This window comes from Podarcis liolepis (assembly GCF_965112155.1).
Source record: "Podarcis liolepis genome assembly, chromosome: 13".
Taxonomy (NCBI): Eukaryota; Metazoa; Chordata; class Lepidosauria; order Squamata; family Lacertidae; genus Podarcis; species Podarcis liolepis.
Window position 1 is genome coordinate 2236107 of NC_139573.1, and position 27422 is coordinate 2263528.

The 27422-nt window shown below is 51.1% G+C and overlaps 2 protein-coding genes across 2 annotated transcripts in view; both read right to left on the reverse strand.

Moving 5' to 3' along the window:
• The window catches only part of LOC310691913 (uncharacterized protein), a gene marked incomplete at its 3' end in the record, with an annotated part of 10339 nt that extends 1329 nt beyond the window's left edge, over positions 1-9010 (reverse strand). Inside the window, exons 1-6 of the mRNA XM_083472181.1 lie at positions 8913-9010; positions 6960-7032; positions 6687-6833; positions 4592-4860; positions 2240-2324; positions 984-1900 (exon numbers count right to left, since the gene is read on the reverse strand). Coding sequence (XP_083328307.1) covers positions 984-1900; positions 2240-2324; positions 4592-4747 — 1158 coding nt within the window. The 5' untranslated portion in view covers positions 4748-4860; positions 6687-6833; positions 6960-7032; positions 8913-9010. The remainder of the gene's footprint in view (positions 1-983; positions 1901-2239; positions 2325-4591; positions 4861-6686; positions 6834-6959; positions 7033-8912) is intronic.
• On the reverse strand, positions 8809-26530 carry LOC310692566 (zonadhesin-like; the record flags this gene model as incomplete). Its single annotated transcript, XM_083473513.1, has 9 exons — positions 25913-26530; positions 19009-19061; positions 17579-17725; positions 13208-13461; positions 11152-11236; positions 10149-10295; positions 9177-9338; positions 8913-9013; positions 8809-8814 (listed from the first exon to the last, which is right to left on the reverse strand). The coding sequence occupies exons 1-9, from the start codon at positions 26002-26004 to the stop codon at positions 8809-8811; spliced, it is 1047 nt and encodes a 348-aa protein (XP_083329639.1). The 5' UTR covers positions 26005-26530.
• Between the last annotated feature and the right edge of the window lie 892 nt (positions 26531-27422).

Genomic DNA, 27422 nt, shown 5'->3' on the forward strand with positions numbered 1-27422 from the left:
TTGGTGGTGGTTATGGGGCTGGCGCCCGTGGTGGTTGTGGGGCTGGGTCCAATGGTGGTGGTTGTGGGGCTGGGTCCAATGGTGGTTGTGGGGCTGGGTCCAATGGTGGTGGTTGTGGGGCTGGGTCCACTGGTGGTGGTTATGGGGCTGGCCCCAGTGGTGGTTGTGGGGCTGGTCCCATTGGTAGTTGTGGCCCCGGTGGTGGTTGTGGGGCTGGGTCCAATGGTGGTTGTGGGGCTGGGTCCACTGGTGGTGGTTATGGGGCTGGCGCCCGTGCTGGTTGTGGGGCTGGGTCCAATGGTGGTGGTTGTGGGGCTGGTCCCATTGGTGGTTGTGGCCCCGGTGGTAGTTGTGGGGCTGGGTCCAATGGTGGTGGTTATGGGGCTGGGTCCACTGGTGGTGGTTGTGGGGCTGGGTCCACTGGTGGTGGTTGTGGGGCTGGTCCCATTGGTGGTTGTGGCCCCGGTGGTAGTTGTGGCCCCGGTGGTGGTTGTGGGGCTGGGTCCAATGGTGGTTGTGGGGCTGGGTCCAATGGTGGTGGTTATGGGGCTGGCCCCAGTGGTGGTTGTGGGGCTGGTCCCATTGGTAGTTGTGGCCCCGGTGGTGGTTGTGGGGCTGGGTCCACTGGTGGTGGTTATGGGGCTGGCGCCCGTGCTGGTTGTGGGGCTGGGTCCACTGGTGGTGGTTATGGGGCTGGCGCCCGTGGTGGTTGTGGGGCTGGGTCCAATGGTGGTGGTTGTGGGGCTGGTCCCATTGGTGGTTGTGGCCCCGGTGGTAGTTGTGGGGCTGGGTCCAATGGTGGTGGTTATGGGGCTGGGTCCACTGGTGGTGGTTGTGGGGCCGGGTCCACTGGTGGTGGTTGTGGGGCTGGTCCCATTGGTGGTTGTGGCCCCGGTGGTAGTTGTGGCCCCGGTGGTGGTTGTGGGGCTGGGTCCAATGGTGGTTGTGGGGCTGGGTCCAATGGTGGTGGTTATGGGGCTGGCCCCAGTGGTGGTTGTGGGGCTGGTCCCATTGGTAGTTGTGGCCCCGGTGGTGGTTGTGGGGCTGGGTCCACTGGTGGTGGTTATGGGGCTGGCGCCCGTGCTGGTTGTGGGGCTGGGTCCAATGGTGGTGGTTGTGGGGCTGGGTCCAATGGTGGTGGTTGTGGGGCTGGGTCCAATGGTGGTGGTTATGGGGCTGGTCCCATTAGTGGTTGTGGCCCCGGTGGTAGTTGTGGGGCTGGGTCCGCTGGTGGTTGTGGGACTGGGTCCACTGGTGGTTGTGGGGCCGGTCCCAGTTGTCGTTGTGGGGCTGGTCCCGTTGGTGGTTGTGGGGTTAGTCACAGTTGTGGTTGTGGGGCTGGTCCCAGTAGTGGTTGTGGGGCTGGCCCCGGTGGTGGTTGTGGGGCTGGGTCCACTGGTGGTTGTGGGGCTGGGTTCGCTGGTGGTTGTGGGGCTGGGCCCAGTGGTGGTTGTGGGGCTGGGTCCAATGGTGGTTGTGGGGCTGGGTCCACTGGTGGTGGTTGTGGGGCTGGCCCCGGTGGTAGTTGTGGGGCTGGGTCCAATGGTGGTTGTGGGGCTGGGTCCACTGGTGGTTGTGGGGCTGGGTCCAATGGTGGTTGTGGGGCTGGGTCCAATGGTGGTTGTGGGGCTGGGTCCACTGGTGGTGGTTGTGGGGCTGGTCCCGTTGGTGGTTGTGGGGCTGGTCCCAGTAGTGGTTGTGGGGCTGGGCCCACTGGTGGTGGTTATGGGGCTGGGTCCACTGGTGGTGGTTATGGGGCTGGGTCCACTGGTGGTTGTGGGGCCGGTCCCACTGGTGGTGGTTGTGGGTCTGGCCCCGGAGGTTGTTATGGGTCCGGGTCTCCCTGTGGTGGTTGATATGGCAGCTGTGGAAGTCGGTGGGGGAATTGTGGTCCCAGAGTCTGCAAGGAGGAGAAAAAACAGTGTCCATAGTGAGTGGGGTATTTATGGGATTTTGGGGGTACCTGAAGCTTCTCCCCCATATCAAATTTACAGTCTCCATTCCCCCCTTCCTTTAAAGCGCCATGACCCCCCTTCAGCCCCGCCTTCCCCCAGGGAACCCTGGGAAATGTAGTGCGCTAAGGATGCTGGGAGTTCCCCTCCCGGCGCTACAATTCCCAAAGCGCTTTAGCAATCCCTCCCTCTTCCTGGGGAATTCTGGCAAATACGGCTCTGTGGAAAGAGCAAGGGGGTTCTTGGGGGCGGCCGCTTGCCCACCCCATCGCCCCGCGCGGCCTCACCTGCGCAGGCCCCCTTGCGTATGGAAATGTTGTCCAGCGCCACGTCCATATAGGGGTTGCTTCCCCGGACCACCTCGAAAACGACCTGCGCCAAAGCAAAGGGGTCAGTCGAGGGCGAGGAGGCGGCTTTGCCTGCACCCGACTCCCACTCTTCCTGTCACCACCATGAGGACTAGCGCCCTGCTTTGCTTCATGGAGAGGACCGTAGTTCGGCGGCAGAGCTTTGCGTAAAGAAGTGTCCCAGGTGGGCACCTCTTGGCCGGGCTGGGAGATGCCCATCTCTGAAACCCTGGAGATCTACTACTGCTGGTCTGCCGAGACCGTCCTGAGCTTGTCCGTGGCCAGTCGGCTGGACGGGAGTAAGGTGAGATCACTTTGCCCCACCTGTGCCCTCTCGACAGCCTGGATCTGCGGAACTGGCACTGCCACAGGTGCCAAGCAACAGCTAGTCTGCGTCCGCAAGAAATCAGTCTGCACCTTGGAACTCCCTGCCTGTTGATATCATGCAAGGGCCTTTGCGAGACTTTTGCGAAACATTTTTGTTTAGACAAACCTGCCCAGCTATCTAAAAATGCTGATGTGTTTTTTAGTTGTTGTAATAATAATAATAATAATAATAATAATAATTTATTTGTACCCTGCCCATCTGGCTGGGCTTCCCCAGCCACTCTGGGCAGCTTCCAACAAAGATGAAAAATACATTAAAATGTCACACATTGAAAACTTCCCTGAACAGGGCTGCCTTCAGATTATTATTATTGTTATTATTATTATTAGTATTTATTTCCCACCCTATACCCGGAGGTTTCAGGGTGGTTCACAGAACAAAAGTTTATTGTTGGTTTAATGCTTTTTAATCTTTCAATCGCTCATACTAATAATTCCATGGCAGCATTATTAATATTATGATTATTATCATTATTATTATTATTATCATTATCATCATCATATCATTATCATCTGTGCTTTTTTTCTGGGGTTACGCATATCCCTAAACATTTTGTGAATCTAAGTTTGGCCTCATTGAGGGGCAGTATTTCAGTATGAGTAGGAAAATGACAGTACCCTTAACATTTTTTTTTAGAAGAAAAAGCGCTATCGTTATTATCATCGTCGCTATTTTCTGGTATTTCGTTCTATGATCTATTCATTGTGCAAACATACATCATGAAACATTATCACATGAAGCATGACATGACTGACAAAAAAGGGCCATGTTGGTAAATGCAAAACAGATTACTGTACGGTACGTAATAGTGAGGTGATTACAGTGAACCATTTCAAAGGATTCTGCAGTAAATCAGTTCGGAAAACGCAGAGCAAGCAAAATATTACTGCCTGCTTATCTGTGCCACATCACAACATATGCTGTAGATATTTTTTATCCATGTGTCCTTTAATTTGTATATTTAATAAAATCACACCATACAGTGTATAAATTGTCTTGTTCTTTCCCTTTCCCTTCCAACCTTCAATTTTTGTGTCAACTTTTCCATTACGTCTGTTTGCCTGACTATATCATACCGGTGATGGCTATTCATTAATTGCAAAGTTCTCCAAAATTCGGCTATACCCGTTATCAGCTGCTGTTATTAAATGTGTTATTAATTCCTTATTATTATGGTGCTGCTTTTGACCTTTAAAGCCCTTCACGGCCTAGGACCCTCGTACCTACGGGACCGCCTCTCCCGGTATGCCCCACGGAGAGCCTCAAGGTCCATAAATAGCAACACCCTGGAGGTCCCGGGCTCTAAGAAAGTCAGATTAGCCTCAACCAGAGGCAGGGCCTTCTCAACACTGGCCCCGTCCTGGTGGAACTCTCTGTCTCATGAAACCAGGGCCCTGCGGGATCTGATCTCTTTCCGCAGGACCTGTAAGGCAGAGTTGTTCCGCCTGGCCTTTGGCTTGGAGCCAATTTGATTCCCTCCCCCTCTTTCTTTTTTCCTTTCCTTCTCCTCCTACAAGGAGGCTACATTTTAATATTTTAATGTTTCAATATTTTGATGTTGTATTTTAATTTTGTTTTTAAGTTGTAATCATTCAACTTGTTTTTATTATTGCTTGTAAGCCACTCTGAGCCCGGCCTTGGCTGGGGAGGGCGGGGTATAAATAAAAATTATTATTATTATTATTATTATTATTATTATTATTATTATTATTATTTCTTAAGTGGTCCATATCTGCAATATATATCAGTTAAGTCAGGTCAAAGCTGGGTTTATATTCCTTTGGTTAAACCGCTTTGAGGTTTTGTTGTTTCCCAATCAAGCGGTATATAAATCTTGCCAAACGAACTTTTTGAGTCCAGGTCCCTCTGCCTTTCCTCCTGGCTCTTTCCCCCCTCCAACTCACCTTACTGGGTTGGGGTCCCCCGTAGGGCACCGTCACAGACCCCAAGAGCCAGGCGGGGCTTTGGATCCCGGTCCGGCTCCAGAGGAGGGTGCTGGGTCCCCACGGCCCGTGCGCCAGAACCCGGAGCTGCGTGTCGACTTCCACGATGCCGTGCATGTAGTAGTAGAATTCCACGCAGGCGTCGGTGTCCGTGCAGAAGCCCCGGCTGGACAGACGCGTGGCCTGGCCTGGCTTCGTGCAACCAGCTTCCACGTAGATGTAGTGGCCCTCTGGGGAAGGAGAAGGGGGGCAAGGGGGCAGCCCCCCCCCACCCCAATCACTCTCTTGACCATTGAGCCTGTTGCAGGAATTTATGTATAGGTTGGGGGGAGTTGCCCCTCCAGCAGATAGCATGCACATGCAGCCCACTACCAAAACCAGCACAATCACTTTTGTGATTTGTCCCCACAAAACACTTCATCACAGTTTCTTCCTGCCTATTCAAAGGGCCTTTGCTGCACAATACCAAATGTAAGAATTCACTGATCAATGGATCTATATACTGGCTCACTGGGAAAACTTCAGAAATTCATATAGACAGGTGAGCTCAGCTCCTCAGCAGCCCCTCTGCCTGAGGGATAATCCCTGGCCTCCTGATACCTGAATGCCAGACAGGTAGCCATTCCAGAAGTAACAAAAGGGCGCTATTAACTTGGAAACAGGGAAATGTAAATATCTCTTTTGTTACACTTGATGGATGTTTGGTGGAGGGCAAGGGGAACCATGGGGCAGGGTCCAGGATGCTCAGATCACGGCCACCAGACCTCCCCTTTAGTGATGTATGAGTGATGGAGTTGGGGGGGGGAACATGAGGATTAGCAACTAATAAAAGTTTGGGGTCTCTTTTGTTCGGGGCTTCCACCTTGTTCCACCTTGTGGCAGGTGGGAGTCCTGTGGCGACAGTCTTCAATCAAGACCAAGCCGACTGGCTGCTGTTTTGCTCTGGGATTCCTGGCTGGGGTCCTTGTTTTTTGACCAAGGGAGCCCTCAGATTTCTCCGTTAACAAGCCTAGGGCCAAAACCCACACCCACCAAGTCATATAGGGGAGCTGGGCTTGTTCAGCCTTGAGAAGAGGAGACCGAGAGGGGATAGGACGGCCGCCTTTAAATATCTGAAAAGGGTATCACATGGAAGATGGAGAGAGCTTGCTCCCCGGCTAAACTTCCTGACGGTAAGAGCTGTTTGGCAGTGGGATTTAAGCAGAGGTTGGAAAGCCACCTGTCAGGAATTCTTTAGTTGCGATTCCTGCATTGCCGGGCGTTGGACTAGATGACTCTCATGGGTCCCTTCCAACTCTATAATTCTATGATTCCATGTGCCAACTGGGACAAGCTGGTGGGGAGAGAAGCCTGAAGTCCCTTGAACCCTGATGTGTGTGATGGCCTGGGGCTCGGACTCGGAACCAGAGGAGTCTCAGTCCACACCGGATCCTTTGCCCCAGGCAGCATCTGAACCAGGTCTGGGGCCTGATCCTGAAGAGTCCCAGTCTGCACAGGTTCCCCTGCAACAAGCACCAGCTGGGCCGAGTCAGGGGCCTGAGCCTGCCCTGGCTCCAGATGTGGGGATTCCCTCGTTGCCTTCAGCTGGGCCATCACTTACAGCTGCTCCACTACCGGTTGGGTCAGGGGAGCCTGAGGCGGCCTCTGGGTCTATTAACCCACAAACATCTCCGAGTTGCAGAGACTGAGGCCTGAGAGAAGGAGAGACCGGAGTACTTGCAGGAGGAGTGCTCGCTTTCAGGCAAAACAGGGAAGTGAGTCAGATCAGGACCGGCCGTTACCCCGACAGAGATAAAAGGCTGTTGGACCCCACCTCAGGTTGCGGGAGCAATGTTGCTGTTTGCCAGAACGTGCCTGTGATCCTGTGCCTGACCTTGCCTGGTTTCCTGCCTTGGCCCTGTCGGACTGACTCCTCGTGGAACCCTTGGATTCGGCACCGGACCTGGACCGCGTTGCTCGGATTACCCCCGGGCCCAGCACAACGTGACTTTTATGTGGGGCACGTGACAAGGCTTTCCTGAGCCCAGCCCACCCCTTGCCCTCCTTGGCTCCTTACTGCCGTCGGGATAGTCGCCCGGGGGCCCCGTCTCTTCTGTCGGTGTGTATCCCTTTGTCCACGTCCAGTTTGCCTCATTGTCGCTGGGCTGCAGCCAGCCGCAGAACGGGTCCGCTGCGTCGTTGAAGTTGCACTCAGTGAAAGTCTCTGAGGGCAAGGAGCACGTGGGGTGAGCGACCCCCAGTTCGCCTCTTCCGCCTGCCCGCCCAACTCTCTCACCCTCCCCACATCCGCCTCCCCTCCTTGCCTAGAGATGACCAGGGCGGATTTTACCTTCGCAGGGCGAGATCCTCACGCTGTCCACCGCGACGCCAGGCTTCCCTGAATAGGTGCCTTCGATGATGAACTAGGAGAGGGAGGACAAGGGTGACCACCAGAGAGGCCCACAGCCAGCCCCTCCATGCCACAGTCACAGTTTCCTGATTTGACCCACAGTACGTTTAACGCAGTGTTTTGCCAGGGTCAGTCTAGATGATGCCCTGAGTTCCTCCCAGTTCTCAGGGTCCTGCGCCCAGGGAGAGTTAGACTCTCGTGGAGGTTGCTGAGCTAGTCAGACAAGTTTATTTGTTCCCTTGGGAGGTGATAGACTCTCCTCCACTGGAGGTTTTTAAGCAGAGGTTATAATAATAATAATTTATTATTTAAACCCCGCCCATCTGGCTGGGCTTCCCCAGCCACTCTGGGCAGCTTCCAACAGAACACTAAAATACAATAACCTATTAAACATTAAAAGCTTCCCTAAACAGGGCTGCCTTCAGATGTCTTCTAAAAGTCTGGTGGTTGTTGTTCTCTTTGACATCTGCTGGGAGGGTGTTCCACAGGGCGGGTGCCACCACCGAGAAGGCCCTGTGCCTGGTTCCCTGCAACCTCACTTCTCGCAGGGAGGGAACCACCAGAAGGCCCTCGGAGCTGGACCTCAGCGTCTGGGCAGAACGATGGGGGTGGAGACGCTCCTTCAGGTCTACTGGGCCTTTGAGGCCATTTAGGGCTTTCAAGGTCAGCACCAACACTTTGAATGGTGCTCAGAGACATCCTGGGAGCCAATGCAGGTCTTTCAGGACCGGTGTTATATGGTCTCCCAGTCAGCAGTCTAGCTTGGATGGCCATATGCATTGGATGCTTCAGCTGAGATTCCTGCATTGCAGTGGGGTTCGGCTGGATGACCCTCGGGGTACCCCTTCCAACTCCACAATTCTAGAATTCTACGATGACCTTAGCTGGCCATTCACATGTCCTCCTGAGCACCCCCAAAGAGTGAGCCAAATTGCCAGAGCTGCAACTAAGCGCCTGACCACATTGCCCTCTTCATTCCCCCAGGGAAACCTGCTCTCTACTGCTGAATTGGAACAAATGCCAGCCGGGTTTTCCATGGATTGTTGTTTGTTCCTATTCAGCACTAAAGAGCAGTTTTTCCCGGGGAAAAGCTGAAAATCTCTCAGACCTGTGCTTTCTAGACATGGGACTTCGCAAGTGCAAACGACCGCCAAGGTTGCAGCTTTGATCCCTGCTGTGTATTCCTACATTGCAGGGGGTTGGACTGGATGATTCTTGGGGGTCCCTCCCAACTCTAGGATTCTGTGATCTATGATGGGGACCTAAGCGTGGGTCTTATCTCCACACTGGGTGAGCTGAGCTGGAAGCAGGCTGGAAGCTGGAGACTCAGAGCCCTGCCCGCTCCGTGCTGGGTTGTGATGGCTTCGGACTCAGGCTCAGACTCGGAACCAGAGGAGTCTCAGTCCGCACCAGATCCAGCTGGGCCATCACTTACAGAGGCTCCATTACCAGTTGAGTCAGGAGAGGCTGAGGCAGCCACTGGGTCTAGTAACCCACTGACATCTTCCGAGCTGCAGAGACTGCGGTCTGAGAGCAGGAGAGACCTGAGTGCTCGCCTTCAGGCGAAACAGGGAGGTGAGTCACTGGGGGATCAGGACCGCCCATTACCCCGACAGATAAAAGGCCGCTGGACCCCGCCCCAGGGGTCCTGCCTGTGATCCTGTGCCTGACCTTGCCTCGTGTCCTGCCTTGGCCCTGCCGGACTGACTCCTCGTGGAACCCTTGGATTCGGGACCGGACCTGGACCGCTTTGCTCGGGTCACCCCTGGGCCCAGCACAGGGTCCAGATCTACGACTGATGGGAAAGCAAGGTCCGTTGGGGTTTTAATGCCGTGAGCTTCTCCGTCTTATGCTCAGGTTGTAAATATGTGCCGAGAAAACCACCCTCCTCACCTGGATGTTCTCTGATGTCCCTGAGTAGACGGCTCTTCCCGGTTTCCAGTCGGGTCCATGTTCCCCTGCGAGACTCAGCAAGGCGGGTCCCAGGTCACCCCCTGTTCCGCACGAAAATGGGAAGAGAAATAGGCGCCTCCGTTAGCCAGTCCCTCGCTCTCCTCCAGGGCTGCTCTGGGAAGCAGGGGAAGGAATGTGGCAGGATCCCACTTCTGCCACCAACAGCACCCTTTCCCCGGGCCCGACAGGTCTCTGGACACTTGCCTGGTTGTGCTGCGTACACCCTCAGCCCTGTGTTGTTGGAGACGCCGTGCAAGGTATAGTAGAAGCTGAGAGAGAGGCAGGATCCCAGGGACTGGGAGAGGGGACTCTTCAGGAGGGCCGTGCCGCTGCCGCCCAGAGAATTGAGCAACATGTAGAAGCCAACTGCAAGAGCGATATTTGGAGAAAGTCAGGGTCTGCTCTAACGGGAAGAAACGCGCCAGAGGGGTTTGAAAGAAGAAGGCTGTCATCCTCCGGGGAGGCTCGTCCGAATCTGGGACTGCATCGGTTCCCGCCTGCAATTATTTCTAAATTTATATATCTATTTATGGGGGACGCGGGTGGCGCTTTGGGTTAAACCACAGAGCCTAGGACTTGCCGATCGGAAGGTCGGCGGTTCGAATCCCGTGAGCTCCTGTTGCTCGGTCCCTGCTCCTGCCAACCTAGCAGTTCGAAAGCACACCAGTGCAAGTAGATAAATAGGTACCGCTCCGGCGGGAAGGTAAACGGCGTTTCCATGCGCTGCGCTGGTTCGCCAGAAGCGGCTCAGTCATGCTGGCCACATGACCCAGAAGCTGAACGCCGGCTCCCTCGGCCAGTAAAGCGAGATGAGCGCCGCAACCCCAGAGTCGACCACGACTGGACCTAACGGTCAGGGGTCCCTTTACCTTTTCCTTATATCTATTTATTCGTTGCATTTATTTATCTGCGACTCCTGCATTGCAGGGGGTTGGACTAGATGACCGTTGGGGGTCCCTATGATCCCATAATTTATGTCCCGCCTTTTCCTCCCAGGAGCTCAAGGTGGCACACGCGGCTCTCCCCACCTCCTCGTTTTGATCCTCACAACAACCCTTCGAGGTAGTTGAGGTTAAGAGGCAGTGATGGCGACGATAAATTATGATTAATAATAATGATCATTTGGCCTGATCCTGCTAAAGGCTCTTTGGACACTCTGACATGTTCAGGACTCACAGCCGGGTTTCGAGAAGTCGTCCTCTGGCCCCACTCCAGGCAGGTCTCCGGCCCCAACCCATTGTTCCCACTGGACGTCTCCATCAGCCGGATTCTCCCATTGGCAGAGGTCGCCGTCGTTGTCAAAATCGCACCCGGTCACGCAGGCTGCAGCAGAGGAAGAAGACGGAAAGTCTCTCTTGCACCACTTGTTTTTAACATTCGAATAGGAGCTGCCCAGAGTGGCTGGGGAAACTCAGCCAGATGGGCAGGGCATAAATAATAAATTATTATTATTATTTATTTATTTATTTATTTATTTATTTATACCCCGTACATCTGGCTGGGTTTCCCCTGCTGCTCTGGACAGCTGCCAACAGAATATTAAAAACACAATAAAATGTCAAACATTAAAAGCTTCCCTAAACAGGGCTGCCTTCAGGTGTCTTCTAAAAGTCAGATAGTTGTTTATTTCCTTGACATCTGATGGGAGGGCGTTCCACAGGGCGGGTGCCACCACCAAGAAGGCCCTCCGCCTGGTTCCCTGTAACCTCGCTTCTTGCAGGGAGGGAACCGCCAGAAGGCCCTCGGAGCTGGACCTAAGTGTCCGGGCAGAACGATGGGGGTGGAGACGCTCCTTCAGGTCTACTGGGCCTTTGAGGCCGTTTAGGGCTTTCAAGGTCAGCACCAACACTTTGAATTGTACTTGGAAACGTACTGGGAGCCAATGTAGTTCTTTCAGGACTGGTCTTATATGGTCTCAGGGGCCGCTCCCAGTCACCAGTCTAGCTGCCACATTCTGGATTAGTTGCAGTTTCTGGGTCACCTTCAAAGGTAGCCCCACATAGAGCGCATTGCAGTAGTCCAAGCGGGAGATAACCAGAGCATGCGCCACTCTGGCCAGACAGTCTGCGGGCAGGGAGGGTCTGGCAACCTCAGGAACCAGCACCCGCTTGCCGCAATAATAACAGCAAAAAGCCCATATTCTTCCTGAGGGGAGGAGACCTAGAACAGGGGCGCTTACGTGCACAAGGCCCGATCCTGACGGAGATGCTGTCCAGAGCGATGGTGATTTCTTCGGTCTTGACCTGGGTGGCAGCGAAAACAACCTGTGTGGGCAGAGAGAGAGAGAATGAAAAGTGGAACTGGGTTCGCCTGGAAGGTGGTGGACTGCCATTCCCTGGGGGCTTTTAAGCAGAGGTGGGATGGTCAAGGATTCTGTAGCTGTGAGCCCTGCACTGAAGGGGGTTGGACTAGATGACCCTTGGGGGTCCCTTTCCAAGTCCATAATTCTATGGTTCTTGTGCATTTTCTCAAAGCGGTAGTTTGCACAACAAAGCGAGGCTCCGTGAGGGCCCTCGGGAACCGGCGTGGGGATCGGCGGAGCTCCCTGGGGGCGAAAGGAGCAATTCACCCTTCTGCTGCATCTCTCAGCGGCTTTTGACACCATCGACCATGACATCCTTCTCGACCATCTAGAGGGGCTGGGAGCTGGGGGCACTGTCATACAGTGGTTCCGCTCCTTCCTCCTGGGCCGTGTCCAGAAAGTAGTGTTGGGGGATGAGTGTCCAGACTCCTGGGCTCTCATTTGTGGGGTGCCTCAGGGTTCTCTCCTCTCCCCCATGCTTTTCAACATCTACATGCAGCTGCTGGGACAGATCATCAGGGGGTTTGGGCTGGGTGTCCATCAATATGCGGATGATACCCAGCTCTACCTCTTTCAGATCGGAACCAGTGAAGACGGTGAAGGTCCTGTGTGAGTGTCTGGAGGCGGTTGGAGGATGGATGGCGGCTAACGGATTGAGGTTGAATCCTGACAAGACAGAAGGACTGTTTTGGGGGGACAGGAGGTGGGCAGGTGTGGAGGACTCCCTGGTCCTGAATGGGGCAACTGTGCCCCTGAAGGACCAGGTGCGCAGCCTGGGAGTCGTTCTGGACTCACAGCTGTCCATGGAGGCGAAGGTTAGTTCTGTGTCCAGGGCAGCTGTCTACCAGCTCCATCTGGTGCGCAGGATGAGACCCTCCCTGCCCACAGACTGCCCACTGAGGTCCAGCTCAGGGGTCTTCTGGTGGTTCCCTCCCTGCGAGCAGCCAGATTACAGGGAACCAGGCAGAGGGCCTTCTCGGTGGTGGCGCCCGCCCTGTGGAACTCCCTCCCACCAGATGTCAAAGAGAAAAATAACTACCAAACTTTTAGAAGACATCTGAAGGCAGCCCTGCTTAGGGAAGCTTTTAATGTTTAATAGGTTATTGTATTTTAGTGTTTTTTGTTGTTGTTGTTGTTGTTATTATTTATTATTATTTATTATTATTATTCCAGTTAGCAGAAGCTTTCCAAGAGCTGAGCTGCAACCACAAATCCGAGCTCACGGCATCTGCTCAGTCTCTCCGCCCATGCCTGAACTGAGCTGCAAGAAAACTGGCCACAGATTGCACGTTTAAAAATAAATAAAACAAGGTTTGTAAGAAACCGATGAGGTTCCTACAACAGACGTTTACACCGAGCTCAGCTCTTCCGCATCCTAAGGTAAACTTGGCAATGTCTGCTCCGCTACATCGGATCAGTGCTCTTTTATTGCTAACGGGAATTTATTATTTTATTATGTTTATTTTACATCATAAAACGTACACAACGTTTGCTCGTGGGAAACAAACAAAGCGGTTTACAGAAAGCCATAAAATTATCAGGAAGAACAGTTAAAAAATCAACCATTTGAGATATTCCAAATATTATTTTAAAAACCGGTCGTGGCTAAATGGAATAGAGTTTTTACCTATCTTTTTTTAGGCTTGCCTAAATAAGAAAAAAAAATGTTTTTAGCAGGTGCTGAAAAGGTTTTGCAAGGAACTGGAATGGGAGATTGGGGGTGAAAATGAGAGGAAAAAACCCACCTTCCATTTTAAGAATTGCAAATATGGGAGAACCCTGCGAGGAGCCTGAATCGTTTATTTCTTCATTAAATTGTCCTTTTCCATTTCAAGTGAGCTTAATGGCTGAGTGGGAGGTCTCCCAGGTCTCGGCCCAGCGCTCTACACCACCCACACTGAAACGTCTCCTCGAAAGCAGCGACACCGCTTACCTTGAAGGGGCGTTGCGATGGATTCTGGATAGTCACCGCTCCCAGTAGCCAAGACGAACTCTCCATCCCTCTCCGTGTCCACAGGGTGGAGGAGTTCCCCGAAGGATATTGAACTTTCACCGCCAGCTGGCCCTTGCTGTCTAGGCTGTACAGGTAGTAGAGGAACTCGACGCAGGTCTCTGGCGCGGCCGGGTCCAGATCCGGGCTCTGCAACAGGACGGATGCTCCTTCCTCCGGGTAGACGTAATGGCCTCCTGGAATGGGGTGAGAAGTCGCTCGTTTCATGCGGGGACAGCGATGGTGTGCATTTACCTGCTCTGGAGGGCAGGATCCGAACCGACGGATTCAAATGAGTAGGAAACAGATCCAACAGGCCTTCTCGGTGGTGGCGCCCGCCCTGTGGAACTCCCTCCCACCAGATGTCAAAGAGAAAAACAACTACCAGACCTTTAGAAGACATCTGAAGGCAGCCCTGTTTAGGGAAGCTTTTAATGTTTAATAGACTATTGTATTTTAATATTCTGTTGGACGCCGCCCAGAGTGGCTGGGGAAACCCAGCCAGATGGGTGGAGTATAAATAATAAATTATTATTCCACAGGGCGGGCGTTCCATAGGGTGGGCGCCACCACCGAGAAGGCCCTCTGCCTGGTTCCCTGTAACTTGGCTTCTCGCAGGGAGGGAACTGCCAGAAGGCCCTCGGAGCTGGACCTCAATGTCCGGGCAGAAGGATGGGGGTGGAGACGCTGTTCAGAGCAATAAAAACATAAAACTGGACAATAAAAACCATACAGATGTTATAAACAGGCCTCCATTAACCATTAACTGTTCAATACAGATAGAATAAAGTACGGTGCAAAGTTAAACTATGGAAATTGCCCGGCAGGAGGCCACCAATCTTGATTAAAAGAGGATTAGACAAATTGGTGGTGGAGGAGAAGGCTCTCAATGTCTATAAGCCACGATGCTCTGTATCAGAGGCTGTATATCTCTGAGGACCAACTTCCAGGACTCATAGAGTGTCGCGTTACCCTCAGGTCATGTTTGCGAATGTAATAAACAGAAATCTGGCCTTATTTCCTTATGGGGGACACAAGAGCCCTAACAGAGTCCTTTGCAGGTTCTCCATTGGTCAAAGAACATAACAGAGGCCAGCCAGAGAATATTGAGAAGCAAAGCAGCTCGTAAGCCTGATCTTTATTGATCTGTTGCAACAGGGGGCTCCCCTCACACGCAGGAGAAGGAGGACCCAGAACCCAGGTGTGTCCGCCCTTATATAGACATTTAAATTGCCAGCCCTGGAGTTCAAGACCACCCCCAGAAACATCATACCTACATCACAGAAGAGGCGGTCTACAACAGAAATCTGAGTGCAGTCTACAACAAAACAATCTGAGTTGTTTTTCCTCCTGTCTGGCAGGTTACCTCTTAATGCTCACTTGATTGGATTGCCTGGGGAGCCTGGCCAGTCTTTTGTAAGGACAAATACTTAGTTCCTGGGCCAGGTCACAGGCTCACACCCTATTCATATCTTAAATGTGCCCTTAAGACAGGATTTGTGAAGGAAAAGACAATGGGGAGGTTCCCAGTTTGACCTTGCAGAGAAATATTTGAGGTCAATTTGTTCAGGACTTTTTTTCTGTGGGGTTTTCAGACATGTGGTTTATATATTTATGTCCGTGTTTGCTTGGTACATTTATGAACATTTATTACATATCTAAGACCTTAAAATTCTCACAACATGAGGACGGAATGCTGGACTTGACAGACTTCGGTCCCGATCCAGTAGCACCCTTCTTATTTCCTTAAGATCTTAATCATACATTGCTGGAAGGAAGATTTCGTCATCTCTGCCCTGAACCTTCCATTTTATTGATCCTGAGTTCCGGGGTTACGAAAGGAGGAAAACCTCTGTCCACTCTCTCCACACTCCCTGATACGATTTCCTAAGAACATGAGAAGCGCCTGATTTCACCCCTCTAGTCCAGGGTCCTGTTCTCACAGTGGCCGACCAGATGCCTCAGTAGGGAAACCCACAGGCAGGATTCGAACACAAGAGCCTCTCTCCCCTCCTGTGGTTTGAAGCAAGTGGGATTCAGATTTTATCCTTCTCCTGGGGACGGTTCTGCAGCCTCCAGCCTCAAAGCAAGCCAGGCCTTCCTCTGGAGCAGGGGGGCTTTGGAAAGATATCCTCCACCAGGGCCAGGGCCTTCTCGGTGGTGGCTCCGACTTGGTGAAATGCTCTGTCCGATGAGACCAGGGCCCTGCAGGATTTAACTTCCTTCCGCAGGGCCTGTAAGGCAGAGCTATTCCGCCTGGCTTTCAATTTGAACTTAGCCTGATCTTTTATTCCTCTTCCTTCCCTTTTTATGAAGATTACCCGCTCTGAGACCCCACAGCTAATTCTCCCCTGGTCTCCTCACTGGTCCAAGTGGGACTAATTTAGCCAGCTAGCCCTGGTGATCATCTAATGTTTATTGGATGGAATTTCCCCCTATATTGATTTTTGATTCTTGATTTTATTGTTATTTATCGTATTTTATGCTTTTTTATAGCATCAATTAAGTGTTTTAAATTTGTTGTTAGTCACCCTGAGCCCGGTTTCCTGAACCAGGAAGGGCGGGGTATAAATAAAAAAATATTATTATTATTACTCTGCTATAAGAATAAAACTGCTCCTTTGTCCTTTATGGGGTACCCAAGAGCCCGTATAGTCCTTATATAGGTTCCCTATCAGTAGGAGAAAATAACAGAGGCCAACCAGAGAATATTGAGAAGCAAAGTGGCTAGTAAGCCTGATCTTTATTGAACTGTTGCTACAGGGTTCCCCACTCACCCCACGCAGGGCGGGGCGAGAGGAACCCAGAACATTGGTTTGCAAGTTCTTATATAGACTTTTGAAACTGCCTCCCCTGTAGGTCAAGACCACCCCCCAAAACATCATACATACATCGCAGAAAGCGGTGGTCCCCAGCAGAAATTTGGGTGTGTTGCTTCTCTGCTGTCTGCCAGGATATCTGATCATGCCTTATCAATTGCCTTTTCTGGGTAGCGTGGCCATTCCTTGGAGATGGTAATTACTTAGTTCCTGATATTGATAGTGTGCTCAGCTTAACAGATACTTGCCAGACTGTATTTGAAAAAGGGAGGTGTTAAGCCCCAAAGACCATTGGAAAGCTTTCCCCATTTCCTTCCTCCTTGAAGAGAAATATTTGAGGTCAATTTGGGAGAGTCAAAATGGCTTCGGGATTGTTCTCCTGTACTAGGACCCACGTACCTACGGGACCGCCTCTCCTGGTATGCCCCGCGGAGGACCTTAAGGTCCACAATTGACAACATTTTGGAGGTCGCAGGTCGCAAGGTGGTTAGATTGGTCTCAACTAGGGCCAGGGCCTTTTTAGTACTGGCCCCGACTTGGTGGAACTCTCTGTCCCAAGAGACTAGGGCCCTGCGGGACTTGACATCTTTCCGCAGGACCTGCAAGACAGAGCTGTTCCGCCTGGCCTTTGGTTTGGACTCAGTCTGACCCTTATGTTTCCCTCCCCTTTTATGGTCTGGATTTATCAGCTACCGTATTTTTTGCACCATAACACTCACTTTTTTCCTCCTAGAAAGTAAGGGGAAATGTCTGTGCGTGTTATGGAGCGAATGCCTACGGGTGGTGGGGGGATCTGCTGCAGTCGTGAGCAGAGGATCCATTGTTCCCCTTGCTTCCCTCCTCCGTGGCTCGCTTTGAAACAGCAAAGCGGGAGAAGGGCCGCTGAGTGGGGAGAAGAGAGGGACAGAGAGCCTGGTTACAAAGCACGGATCCACATGGATCCTCAGGATTTTTGCATTGGGTCACCCCAAATTCACCATCAGATCACATAGCATGTCCATGGCTACAGCTTGCACCCAAAAAATCACGCACCCACTGTTGCCTGGGGCCGCAGTGGTGCAAAAACGTGGTTACAAAGCACGGATCCACATGGATCCTCAGGATTTTTGCATTGGGCTACCCCAAACTTACCATCAGATCACATGTCTGTGGCCACAGAATGAACCACAAAAATCATACATCCACTGTTTCGTTTAGAATATTTTTTTTCTTGTTTTCCTCCTCTAAAAACTATGTGCGTGTTATGGTTGGGTGCGTGTTATAGAGCGAAAAATACGGCACTTTAAAATGAGGCTGCATTTTAAACTACATTTTAACCTGTATTTTAAATTGGTTCCCCACCCCTTATGTTTTTATTGTGATTTTATTGGTGTTAGCTGCCCTGAGCCCGGCTCTGGCTGGGGAGGGTGGGGTATAAATAAAAAATAATAATTATTATTATTATTATTATTATTATTATTATTATTATTATTATTATTAAATTCTTATAACGTACTCCGTTCGGGGACCCCTCCTGGCGGTCCAGGGCTTTCCCCGGGCTTCTTCCCCTCTCCTCGGATCCAGTCCCCGCTGTCATCCTTAGGCTGGGTCCAGTCACAGAACGGGCTGCCGGCGTCATCGAAGTCGCAGCTGGCGAGGGCGGCTGAGTGGAAAGAGAGGAGGCAAGCATAAGGGGCTGCAGCAGTTGCAGGATCCTCACAGGAACCAAGACCAGACTTCTGCACGACTCCGGCGCTGAAAGGGGCTGGACTAGATGGCCTTTGGGGGGTCCCTTCCAACTCGGCAGTTGCGAAGGTTCAACACCTTCTGCATTTTGGCAGCGCGCAGGCTGTCTGTCCCGGAGGTCCAGGGTGGGGAATGGCGTCGGCAGGGGCATTTGATGGGAACGCTCTGCACGCGCTCAAGAACAGTTTGACGGAGCGTGGGCCACGTGCATTGTCTGCGTGGGGATTCCCAGCCTTACTGGATCCCATCCCAAAGGATAAATCAACATGACGCTGATTAGCCAAAAGGTTCCCAAAATGCTAACACCGTTGGCAACTTCGCCCAGAAAAGTCCTCATTTGCAGCTAGTGGGGTCCAAACGTTTTTCAAAGAGGGCCAGATTTGATGAAGTGAAGGGCCATGGGGGCCGACCAAAGTTGTTGACCTTTTTATAGGATTGCAGCATCTGATTGGTCCTAGAACAATAGGATTCAGAATGCAGCAGTCTGATCGGCCCTAGAACAATAAGATCCAGAATGATTGGTCCGCAGGAGCCGCCCAATCCAACTCCAGGTGGAAGTGGATCTGCCACCTGATTGGCCTACAGGAGAATCCCGGAACTAGCCAATCACATGGGGCCCATTGTCTAAATAATGTATATAAAGCAGACATTTGGGGGGAACTTCCATTCCTCACTACTATGAGCTGAATAAAGAGCATGAAATCCACACTTGACTCCAAGTATACAGTGGTACCTCGGGTTACATACGCTTCAGGTTACATATGCTTCAGGTTACAGACTCCGCTAACCCAGAAATAGTACCTTGGGTTAAGAACTTTGCTTCAAGATGAGAACAGAAATCGCATGGTGGCAGTGCAGCAGCAGCAGCGGGAGGCCGCATTAGCTAAAGTGGTGCTTCAGGTTAAGAACAGTTTCAGGTTAAGTACGGACCTCCGGAACGAATTACCGTAAGCACTTAACCCGAGGTACCACTGTATTTCAAAGTTGTTGACCTTTTTTTAGGGTTGAAGTTGCTGAAGTTTTTTCTTAGTATTTTACCCCAGGAAATAAACTGCCACAGGGGCCAGATTAGGCCCCCGAAACGGACTTTGGACATGCCTGAGCTTTATAAGAGAGTTATATGAGAGAGGGCGTTATATGAGAGAGGGCAGGGAAGGAGAGCCTTCTAGCCTCGTCCGGGAAGCAGTTGTCGTCACTTACATTTTGCTGTGAAAGGCTTTGATGGTAGCTCAGCCCCAAGGAACTGATTTGCCCTGAAACAGAGGAACAAAGAGTTAAAAGGGTAATAACCCCATAAGCCTTAAATGCTTCTCAGGTCCCTTCCACAAAAGCAGCATGAATGTCGACCCAGCGGGCTGCAGCTGCAGAAAAGGAGAATTACACACCAGGGATAATTAGGGGAGGAACTGAAAATAAAATTGCTGATATCCTGCGTGCCGTTCTTTTAAGGTAAAGGGACCCCGGTCCAGTTGTGACTGACTCTGGGGTTGCGGCGCTCATCTCGCTTTACTGGCCGAGGGAGCCGGCATACAGCCTCTGGGTCATGTGGCCAGCATGACTAAGCCGCTTCTAGCAAACCAGAGCAGTGCATGGAAACGCCGTTTACCTTCCCACCAGAGCGGTACCTATTTATCTACTTGCACTTTGACGTGCTTTCGAACTGCTAGGTTGGCAGGAGCAGGGACCAAGCAACGGGAGCTCACCCCATTGCAGGGATTCGAACCGCCAACCTTCTGATCGGCAAGTCCTAGGCTCTGTGGTTTAACCCACAGTGCCACCCGCATCCCGCCTTATATAGCCTTGCCTTATATAGGATGGGGTAGAGCTGGGGAAAGGGTTTAGAAAACGGCAACCAAAATGATGGGGGGGGGGGGGATGCAGTGACTGCTGCTATGAAGAAAGGCTTCAGCCTTTGGGGCTGTTTAGTTTAGAGAACAGCCAGGTAAGAGGCAACGCGATCGTTGCTCACAAAATGATGCACAGCACGGAGGAAATGGATAGAGCAAAAGGTTTTCTCCCTTTCGTCTGACACCAAAACTCACAGACATCCAGTAATGTGGGAAGACTTGGGCAGCTGAAACAAAGTCTTTTTCTAGTACTGCATAGTTCTAGATATCCATTCTGAAGGAAATCAGCCCTGAGTGCTCACTGGAAGGACAGATCCTGAAGCTGAGGCTCCAAGACTTTGGCCACCTCTTGAGAAGAGAAGACTCCCTGGAAAAGACCCTGATGTTGGGAAAGATGGAGGGCACAAGGAGAAGGGGACGACGGAGGACGAGATGGTGGGACAGTGTTCTCGAAGCTACCAGCACGAGTCTGACCAAACTGCGGGAGGCAGTGGAAGACAGGAGGGCCTGGCGTGCTCTGGTCCAGGGGGTCACGAAGAGTCGGACACAACTAAACTACTAAACAACCAAAAGTTCTAGATGCAAGTAGGTAGCTGTGTTGGTCTGCCATAGTCGAAACAAAATAAAAATATTCCTTCCAGTACCACCTTAGAGACCAACCAAGTTTGTTATTGGTATGAGCTTTCATGTGCATGCACACTTCTTCAGATACACACGAAAGTTCGTACCAATAACAAATTTAGTTGGTCTCTAAGGTGCTACTGGAAGGAATTTTTTTTTATTTTGATAGTAAAAGATAAAGGGATCCCTGGCCGCTAGGTCCAATCGCGGATGACTCTGGGGTTGCGGCGCTCATCTCGCTTTATTGGCCAAGGGAGCCAGCGCACAGCTTCTGGGTCCTGTGGCCAACATGACTAAGCCGCTTCTGGCGAACCAGAGCAGCACACGGACACGCCGTTTACCTTCCCGTCGGAGTGGTACCTATTTATCTACTTGCACTTTGACGTGCTTTCAAACCGCTAGGTTGGCAGGAGCAGGGACCGAGCAACGGGAGCTCACCCCGTCACGGGGATTCGAACCGCAGACCTTCTGATCAGCAAGCCCTAGGCTCTGTGGTTTAACCCACAGCACCACCCGCAGGGATGGCCAGTAACTTAGAAGGCCTTCAAGGAGGACTAGACAAATTCATGGGGGACCAAGTCTATGGATGGCTACCACTAGCCACGATGGCTATGCCCTGCCTCCACGGTCAGAGGCTTCTGAACGCCAGTTGCTGGAAGACACTGGACAGGAGAGTGTTGCTCTTGTGATTGCTGGTTCCCCATTGAGGCAACTGGTCGGACCCTGCGAGGACAAGTTGATTAGACAGTCCTAATGCAATGTACCGTATTAGCCAGAATATAAACCACACTTCTTCCTCCCAAATTCCGATCGTGCAAAGTTAAAGTGCAGCTTATATTTGTGACCTTACGCCACCAGCAAAGTGGCGCGGCTCCCTTCGTCGCAGGAAACAGGCCAGGAGCACAGGGCAACGGTACCCGTCCCGTCCCCAGCTCCCAAGCCTCCCCCAAGCTGCCGAATTTAAAAAGTGCAGCTTATTTGTGGGTGTGGCTTATATTCAGGCCAATACGGCATGTTCTTTCCCCCCCAATCTTTTTTATTGATTTTCACAACATTATAAACAAACAAGCACATAAACCAAACATTATTCATAACCTTATTAAAAATTACACTTATTAACCTTATTAAGTGACTTCCTCGCTTTCCCTTTGGTTGGATTTCATTGCGTGTCCTTTTAACGGTTTTCCAAATCGTAGTTCTTAAAACAATTTAACTTAAACATTAGCATCCTTAGATCTTCACATTATGAAATTAAACCTGTTAATTCATCCCTTAAATAAAATCCTAAGCCAATTAAGTATCTGCAAGCTGTTTTCAGTTAGAATACGGTATGTTCTTACGTTGCATTATAGCGCAAAGTTCCCCTCCCTCTGGCAGCAAAGATTTGCACTGGGGAAGCATCGCAGAACGATGACCGAAGAGAAACGCAGTGTGGATGGCCCAGGATAACTCTGCCGCTAAAGCACCGTGATTGCATCGAGGGGATGTTGCAGAAAACACACATACGCACAGAAGCCCTCCATTGTTTCACAGATCTCAACCCCTTGGGGACATGGCTGTTGTTCCTTCCCATCATTACTTAGCACACTGGTCTCAAGAAGCCTCCTTCTCACCTGGTGACCCTGACTCTCCACCTGGGCGTTGGCGTTGCTCAAAGTTCAAGGTGGGAGCAAACCAAAGGTCACTGTGAGGATAATACTCTACAGGCTCAGAACAGCCCAGTTAGACTAAGACATAGCAATAAAGTTCAAGGGCCTTCTCGGTGGTGGCACCCGCCCTGTGGAATGCCCTCCCACCATATGTCAAAGAGAACAACAACTACCAGACTTTTAGAAGACACCTGAAGGCAGCCCTGTTTAGGGAAGCTTTTAATGTTTGATGTATTACGGTATTTTAATATTTTGTTGGAAGCCGCCCATTCTGGCTGGGGAAGCCCAGCCAGATGGGAGGGGTATAAATAATAAATTATTATTATTATTATTATTATTATTATTATTATTATTATTAAGAAACGGCAAAGCGATAAATACCAGAAAGTAATGGGCTAAGGTACAGTAAGTGCGAAGGGTGAGGAGGACTCGGTTAAGCAAAGTAGGTTTACAAGAGGGGAGAGGCTGGGGGCCGGGGCTTCGGGCTTCTCCAGGAATAAAAGAAAGAAGTCTGCTTGGTGCTACAGTCTCCTGACAGGGCCTTTTTGGTGTTGGTTCCCCATTTGTGGAATGCCCTCCCAGTTGAGGAGTATCTTGTCTCTCTCATTGCTCACTTTCAGGAGGAATTTTGAAACTTTCCTCTTCACCCAGATCTTTTAATGGCTGGAAGATTCTGTTCCAGGCGACCCTGAATTCACTGGGTTCTGGGTACCCCATTTTGAGAGGGATATTGACAAGGTGGAAATTGTGAAGCGAAGGGCAGACAGGCAGATGAAGGGTCTGGGAACCCAGCCTTGTGAGGAACGGTTGAGGGAGATGGGTATATTTAGCCTGGAGAAGAGAGGACTGAGAGGGTAGCCCCCTTCAAAAATCTAAAGGGCTGCCCCATGGAACATGGAGCAAGCTTGTTCTCTGCTGCTCCAGGGGGGAGGACTTGAACTAACAGATTCAAACCAAAACAAAAAAGATTCCGACTAGACTTTCTGAGGGTTAAGAGCAGTTCGACAGTGGAATGGACTCCTTCAGGAGGCTGTCAACTTTCTTTCATTGGAAGTTTTCCAACAGAGGTTGGAAGTCCACCTGTCAGCTTGGATTCTTGGAGTATTGGCTGGGGGCTAATGGGTCTCTGGAGAGTCCCATGGACTGCAAGAAGATCCAACCTCTCCATTCTGAAGGAAATCAGCCCTGAGTGCTCACTGGAAGGACAGATCCTGAAGCCGAGGCTCCAAGACTTTGGCCACCTCATAAGAAGAGAAGACTCCCTGGGAAAGACCCTGATGTTGGGAAAGATGGAGGGCGCAAGGAGAAGGGGATGACAGAGGGCAAGATGGTGGGACAGTGTTCTCGAAGAGACCAGCATGAGTTTGACCACACTGCGGGAGGCAGTGGAAGACAGGAGGGCCTGGCGTGCTCTGGTCCAGGGGGTCACGAAGAGGCGGACACGACTAAACGACTCAACAACAACAATGGGAGTTGTGGTCCAAAACGCCTGCGGTTCACCAGATCGGGGGAAGGCTACATTATAGGAGAGGTTAAGGAGAAACCTCCAGAGAGCTTCGCAAGTTCTGGACCATCATCTTAATTGGCATGTTCGCAGGGTTGCCACGAAAATGCAGAGTGTGGTATCCTCTGAACATCCACTTTCTGTTCGATCAACAAAGGGTCTCCCTTGTTGTGGGGAAAACCAACGCAATATGTTTACCCTTTTGCTCCCTTTCCTGTCCCCGCACCCCAAAAATAGGGGGCTGGAAATCCTTTATGCGTCAAAAGAGCCTGCTGGTTCAGGCCAAAGGGAGCTCATCTAGTCTAGCATCCTGTTCTCACAGTGGCCAACCAGGTAACCCAATGAGAACCCCGCAAACAGGATTCGAACACAAGAGCCCGCTCTCCCCTTCCTGAGGTTTCCAGCAACTAGTATTCAGAAGCAGGTGATGCCTCTGACTGTGGAGGCAGAGCTCATGGCTAGTAATAATAATAATAATAATAAATATTTTTTATATATATATCCCGCCCTCCCCAGACGAAGCCGGGCTCAGAGCGGCTCACAACAATAAAGTAACGCAGCATTCTAACATCAATTCATTTTAAAATCAATTCAAAATCAAATTAATGGCAACCATTGGGCTAGAGTTCTATGAGGATTACCAAAGGAAGGGGTCAGGCTGTGCCTTGGCCAAAGGCCTGGTGGAACAGCTCTGTCTTGCAGGCCCTGCGGAAAGATGTCAAGTCCCGCAGGGCCCTGGTCTCTTGTGACAGAGCGTTCCACCAGATCGGGGCCACAGCTGAAAAAGCTCTAGCTCTGGTTGAGGCCAGCTTAACCTCTCTGTGGCCTGGGACCATCAAGATGTTTTTGTTTGAAGACCGTAAGGTCCTCCGTGGGGCATACCAGGAGAGGCGGTCCCGTAGGTACGAGGGTCCTAGGCCATATAGGGCTTTAAAGGTCAAAACCAGCACCTTAAACCTGATCCTGTACTCCACCGGGAGCCAGTGCAGCTGGTATAGCACCGGGCGAATGTGATCCCATGGCGAGGACCCCGTAAGGAGTCTCGCCGCGGCATTCTGCACCCGCTGGAGTTTCTGGGTCAGTCTCAAGGGCAGCCCCACGTAGAGCGAGTTACAATAATCAAGTCTGGAGGTGACCATCGCGTGGATCACTGTGGCGAGGTCAGGGCGAGAGAGGTAAGGAGCCACGGATAGTCCTCTCCTCCTCTGTCAATTTGTCCCATCCTCTTTTAAAGCCATCTATATGGGCATTTATATCTCGGAGGACCTCTCATGGACTGCAAATGTTAATATGGTTGTGAGGAAGGTGCAGGGGAGGTTGTATTTCCTGAGAATGCTCAGGAGACTGAATCTATCCCAGCACCTACTTCTGTCCTATTATCATAGTACCATTGAGAGTGTCTTAACCTATAGTATATTATCGTGGTATGGGAGCAGCTCTGAAACGGATAAAAAAGCTTTACAGCGAACAATTAAAATTGCCCAGAACGTTATTGGGCTCCGACTACCAACCCTGGATGAGATCTTCACGTCTCGCATCTTGAAGAAGTCACATAATATTCTGAGAGATCCCACCCACCCTGCTCACAACTTCTTTGAACTATTGCCTTCGGGCAGAAGATATAGGACAATGAAAACACGAACCACACGCCTTCTGAATAGTTTCTATCCAAGAGCTCTGATTGCACTAAATAATGATCTCAGGGCCAGTTGCAAGGTTTAGTAAGTAGGGAGTGGAAGGAATGAGATAGGTTTTAGGTTATGTTACGTTTTTAATAGGTCATGCTATATTCTGGATTATGTTATGTTTTATAGATTATGTCTAAATAGGATGAGAGTTCGGAGATACGTGCAAATGTATATGTGAACCCGGTCTTTGGGTGGGTGTTTGATTTTCGTTGTTGTGTATACTGTGTATATACGGACAATGACAATAAATTTATCTAAATCATCTAGACTGGTGACCTTCTATTACTGTGTTCTACTATTTTTCAGTGAAAGCTGGACCCTAAAGAAGGCTGATCGCCAAAGAATGGATGCTTTTGAATTCTGGTGCTGGAGGAGACTCTTGAGAGTCCCATGGACTGCAAGAAGATCAAACCTCTCCATTCTGAAGGAAATCAGCCCTGAGTGCTCACTGGAAGGACGGATCCTGAAGCTGAGGCTCCAAGACTTTGGCCACCACATGAGAAGAGAAGACTCCCTGGAAAAGACCCTGATGTTGGGAAAGATGGAGGGCACAAGGAGAAGGGGACGACGGAGGACGAGATGGTGGGACAGTGTTCTCGAAGCTACCAGCATGAGTTTGACCAAACTGCGGGAGGCAGTGGAAGACAGGAGGGCCTGACGTGCTCTGGTCCAGGGTGTCACGAAGAGTCGGACACGACTAAACGACTAAACAACAACAATTATTTTCCAGTAACCAAAAGCCGATCCCAGCAGCTCTATCCCCGCATTCCTGCTCCCTTCCACACCGCCTCTCACCTGAACGATTCACCTCTTGTTTGGCATCCTACAGCAATGCCCTCGAGTACCAGGAGCAACGTCAGGAGGTGCCCGGCTGTCTCCGTGCCCATCCTGTGGGATGCTGGAGCAATCAGGCCGGTGGAAGTGCAACAACCCGTTGATATATCATCTCAGCTCCCCTCCCCACGGGGCAGAGAGCAACAGGAATCACATCCCACAGAGTACCTTTGCCCCGACCATGATGATTAAACGTGTACCTCCGTTAGCCAGCCCCACCCTGCCCCACCCCTGAAGAGAGCTGTCCATCCACACTTTAAGTCCCGAGTTTCCGTGTGGGGTGGCAACGATCTGGAGGATAGTGGGCAGGCAGAGATTTTGTGGCACGGGGAAATCTAAGGCAGTGAAACTCTACAATTCGATGGTTCTATCTGCTCCGTATCCTAAACTGCTCACATTTGCAGATCTCGCCACCAGGATTCTATGCCAGATTGTGCCACACACACGATTGATGGGATGAAGCAAATGAAAGCTCAACATCTTAATCTCAGGATCGTGTTTGGTTCGAGCCCCACGCAGGACAAAAGAATCCTCAACTCCAGGGGGTTGGACTCAGTGACCCTCGTGATCCGTTCCAATGCTACAATTCTAGGGGGTGGGAGATGAGATAACAAAAATCTAATGTCACCCCCTGGAAAGAATTTAATGCACAGAATAGGGGGCCTTCATTTGCAGAGTTTTGCTGACGTGCAAACACTTGAGAGCAGCAACACAGCCTATGTTTAAAGCACCCCTCCAATAATCCTGGGATCTCAGTTTGGTTAAGGGTGCTGGGAACGGTAGCTCTGTGAGGATTAAGCTACAGTTCCCAGGATTCTGTGTGTGTGTGCTTTAACCAGAGTGTATAAGGGACGCGGGTGGCGCTAGGACTTGCCGATCAGAAGGTTGGCGGTTCGAATCCCCGCAACGGGGTGAGTTCTCGTTGCTCGGTCCCTGCTCCTGCCAACCTAGCAGTTCAAAAGCATGTCAAAGTGCAAGTAGATAAATAGGTATCACTCCGGCGGGAAGGTAAACGGCGTTTCTGTGCGCTGCTCTGGTTCGCCAGAAGCGGCTTAGTCATGCTGGCCACATGACCCAGAAGCCGTACGCCGGCTCCCTCGGCCTGTAAAGCGAGATGAGCGCCGCAACCCCAGAGTCGGCCACGACTGGACCTAATGGTCAGGGGTCCCCTTTACGCAGCCATATATTGAAAAGCAGAGGAACATTGCAAGGCACTGCAAAACCTCCCAGCCTTTCATCAGCTGGGCAGATCATGGAGGCAGCGATACCTTCCAAGTTTCTTGCGTGCCAAGGATGTGTCATGGTGACTGAACCTTGGGATGGATCCAGGGGAACCCTTTGCCATCGTCACCAACAGATAAGAGATAGAGAACATCACCTTGGGGCAACCACCCATAATAAATTAGGTTGGGCCGATAAACAAATTGCAACACACTGCTGTTTCCATGACTGCCTGGATTCCTTCCTGGGA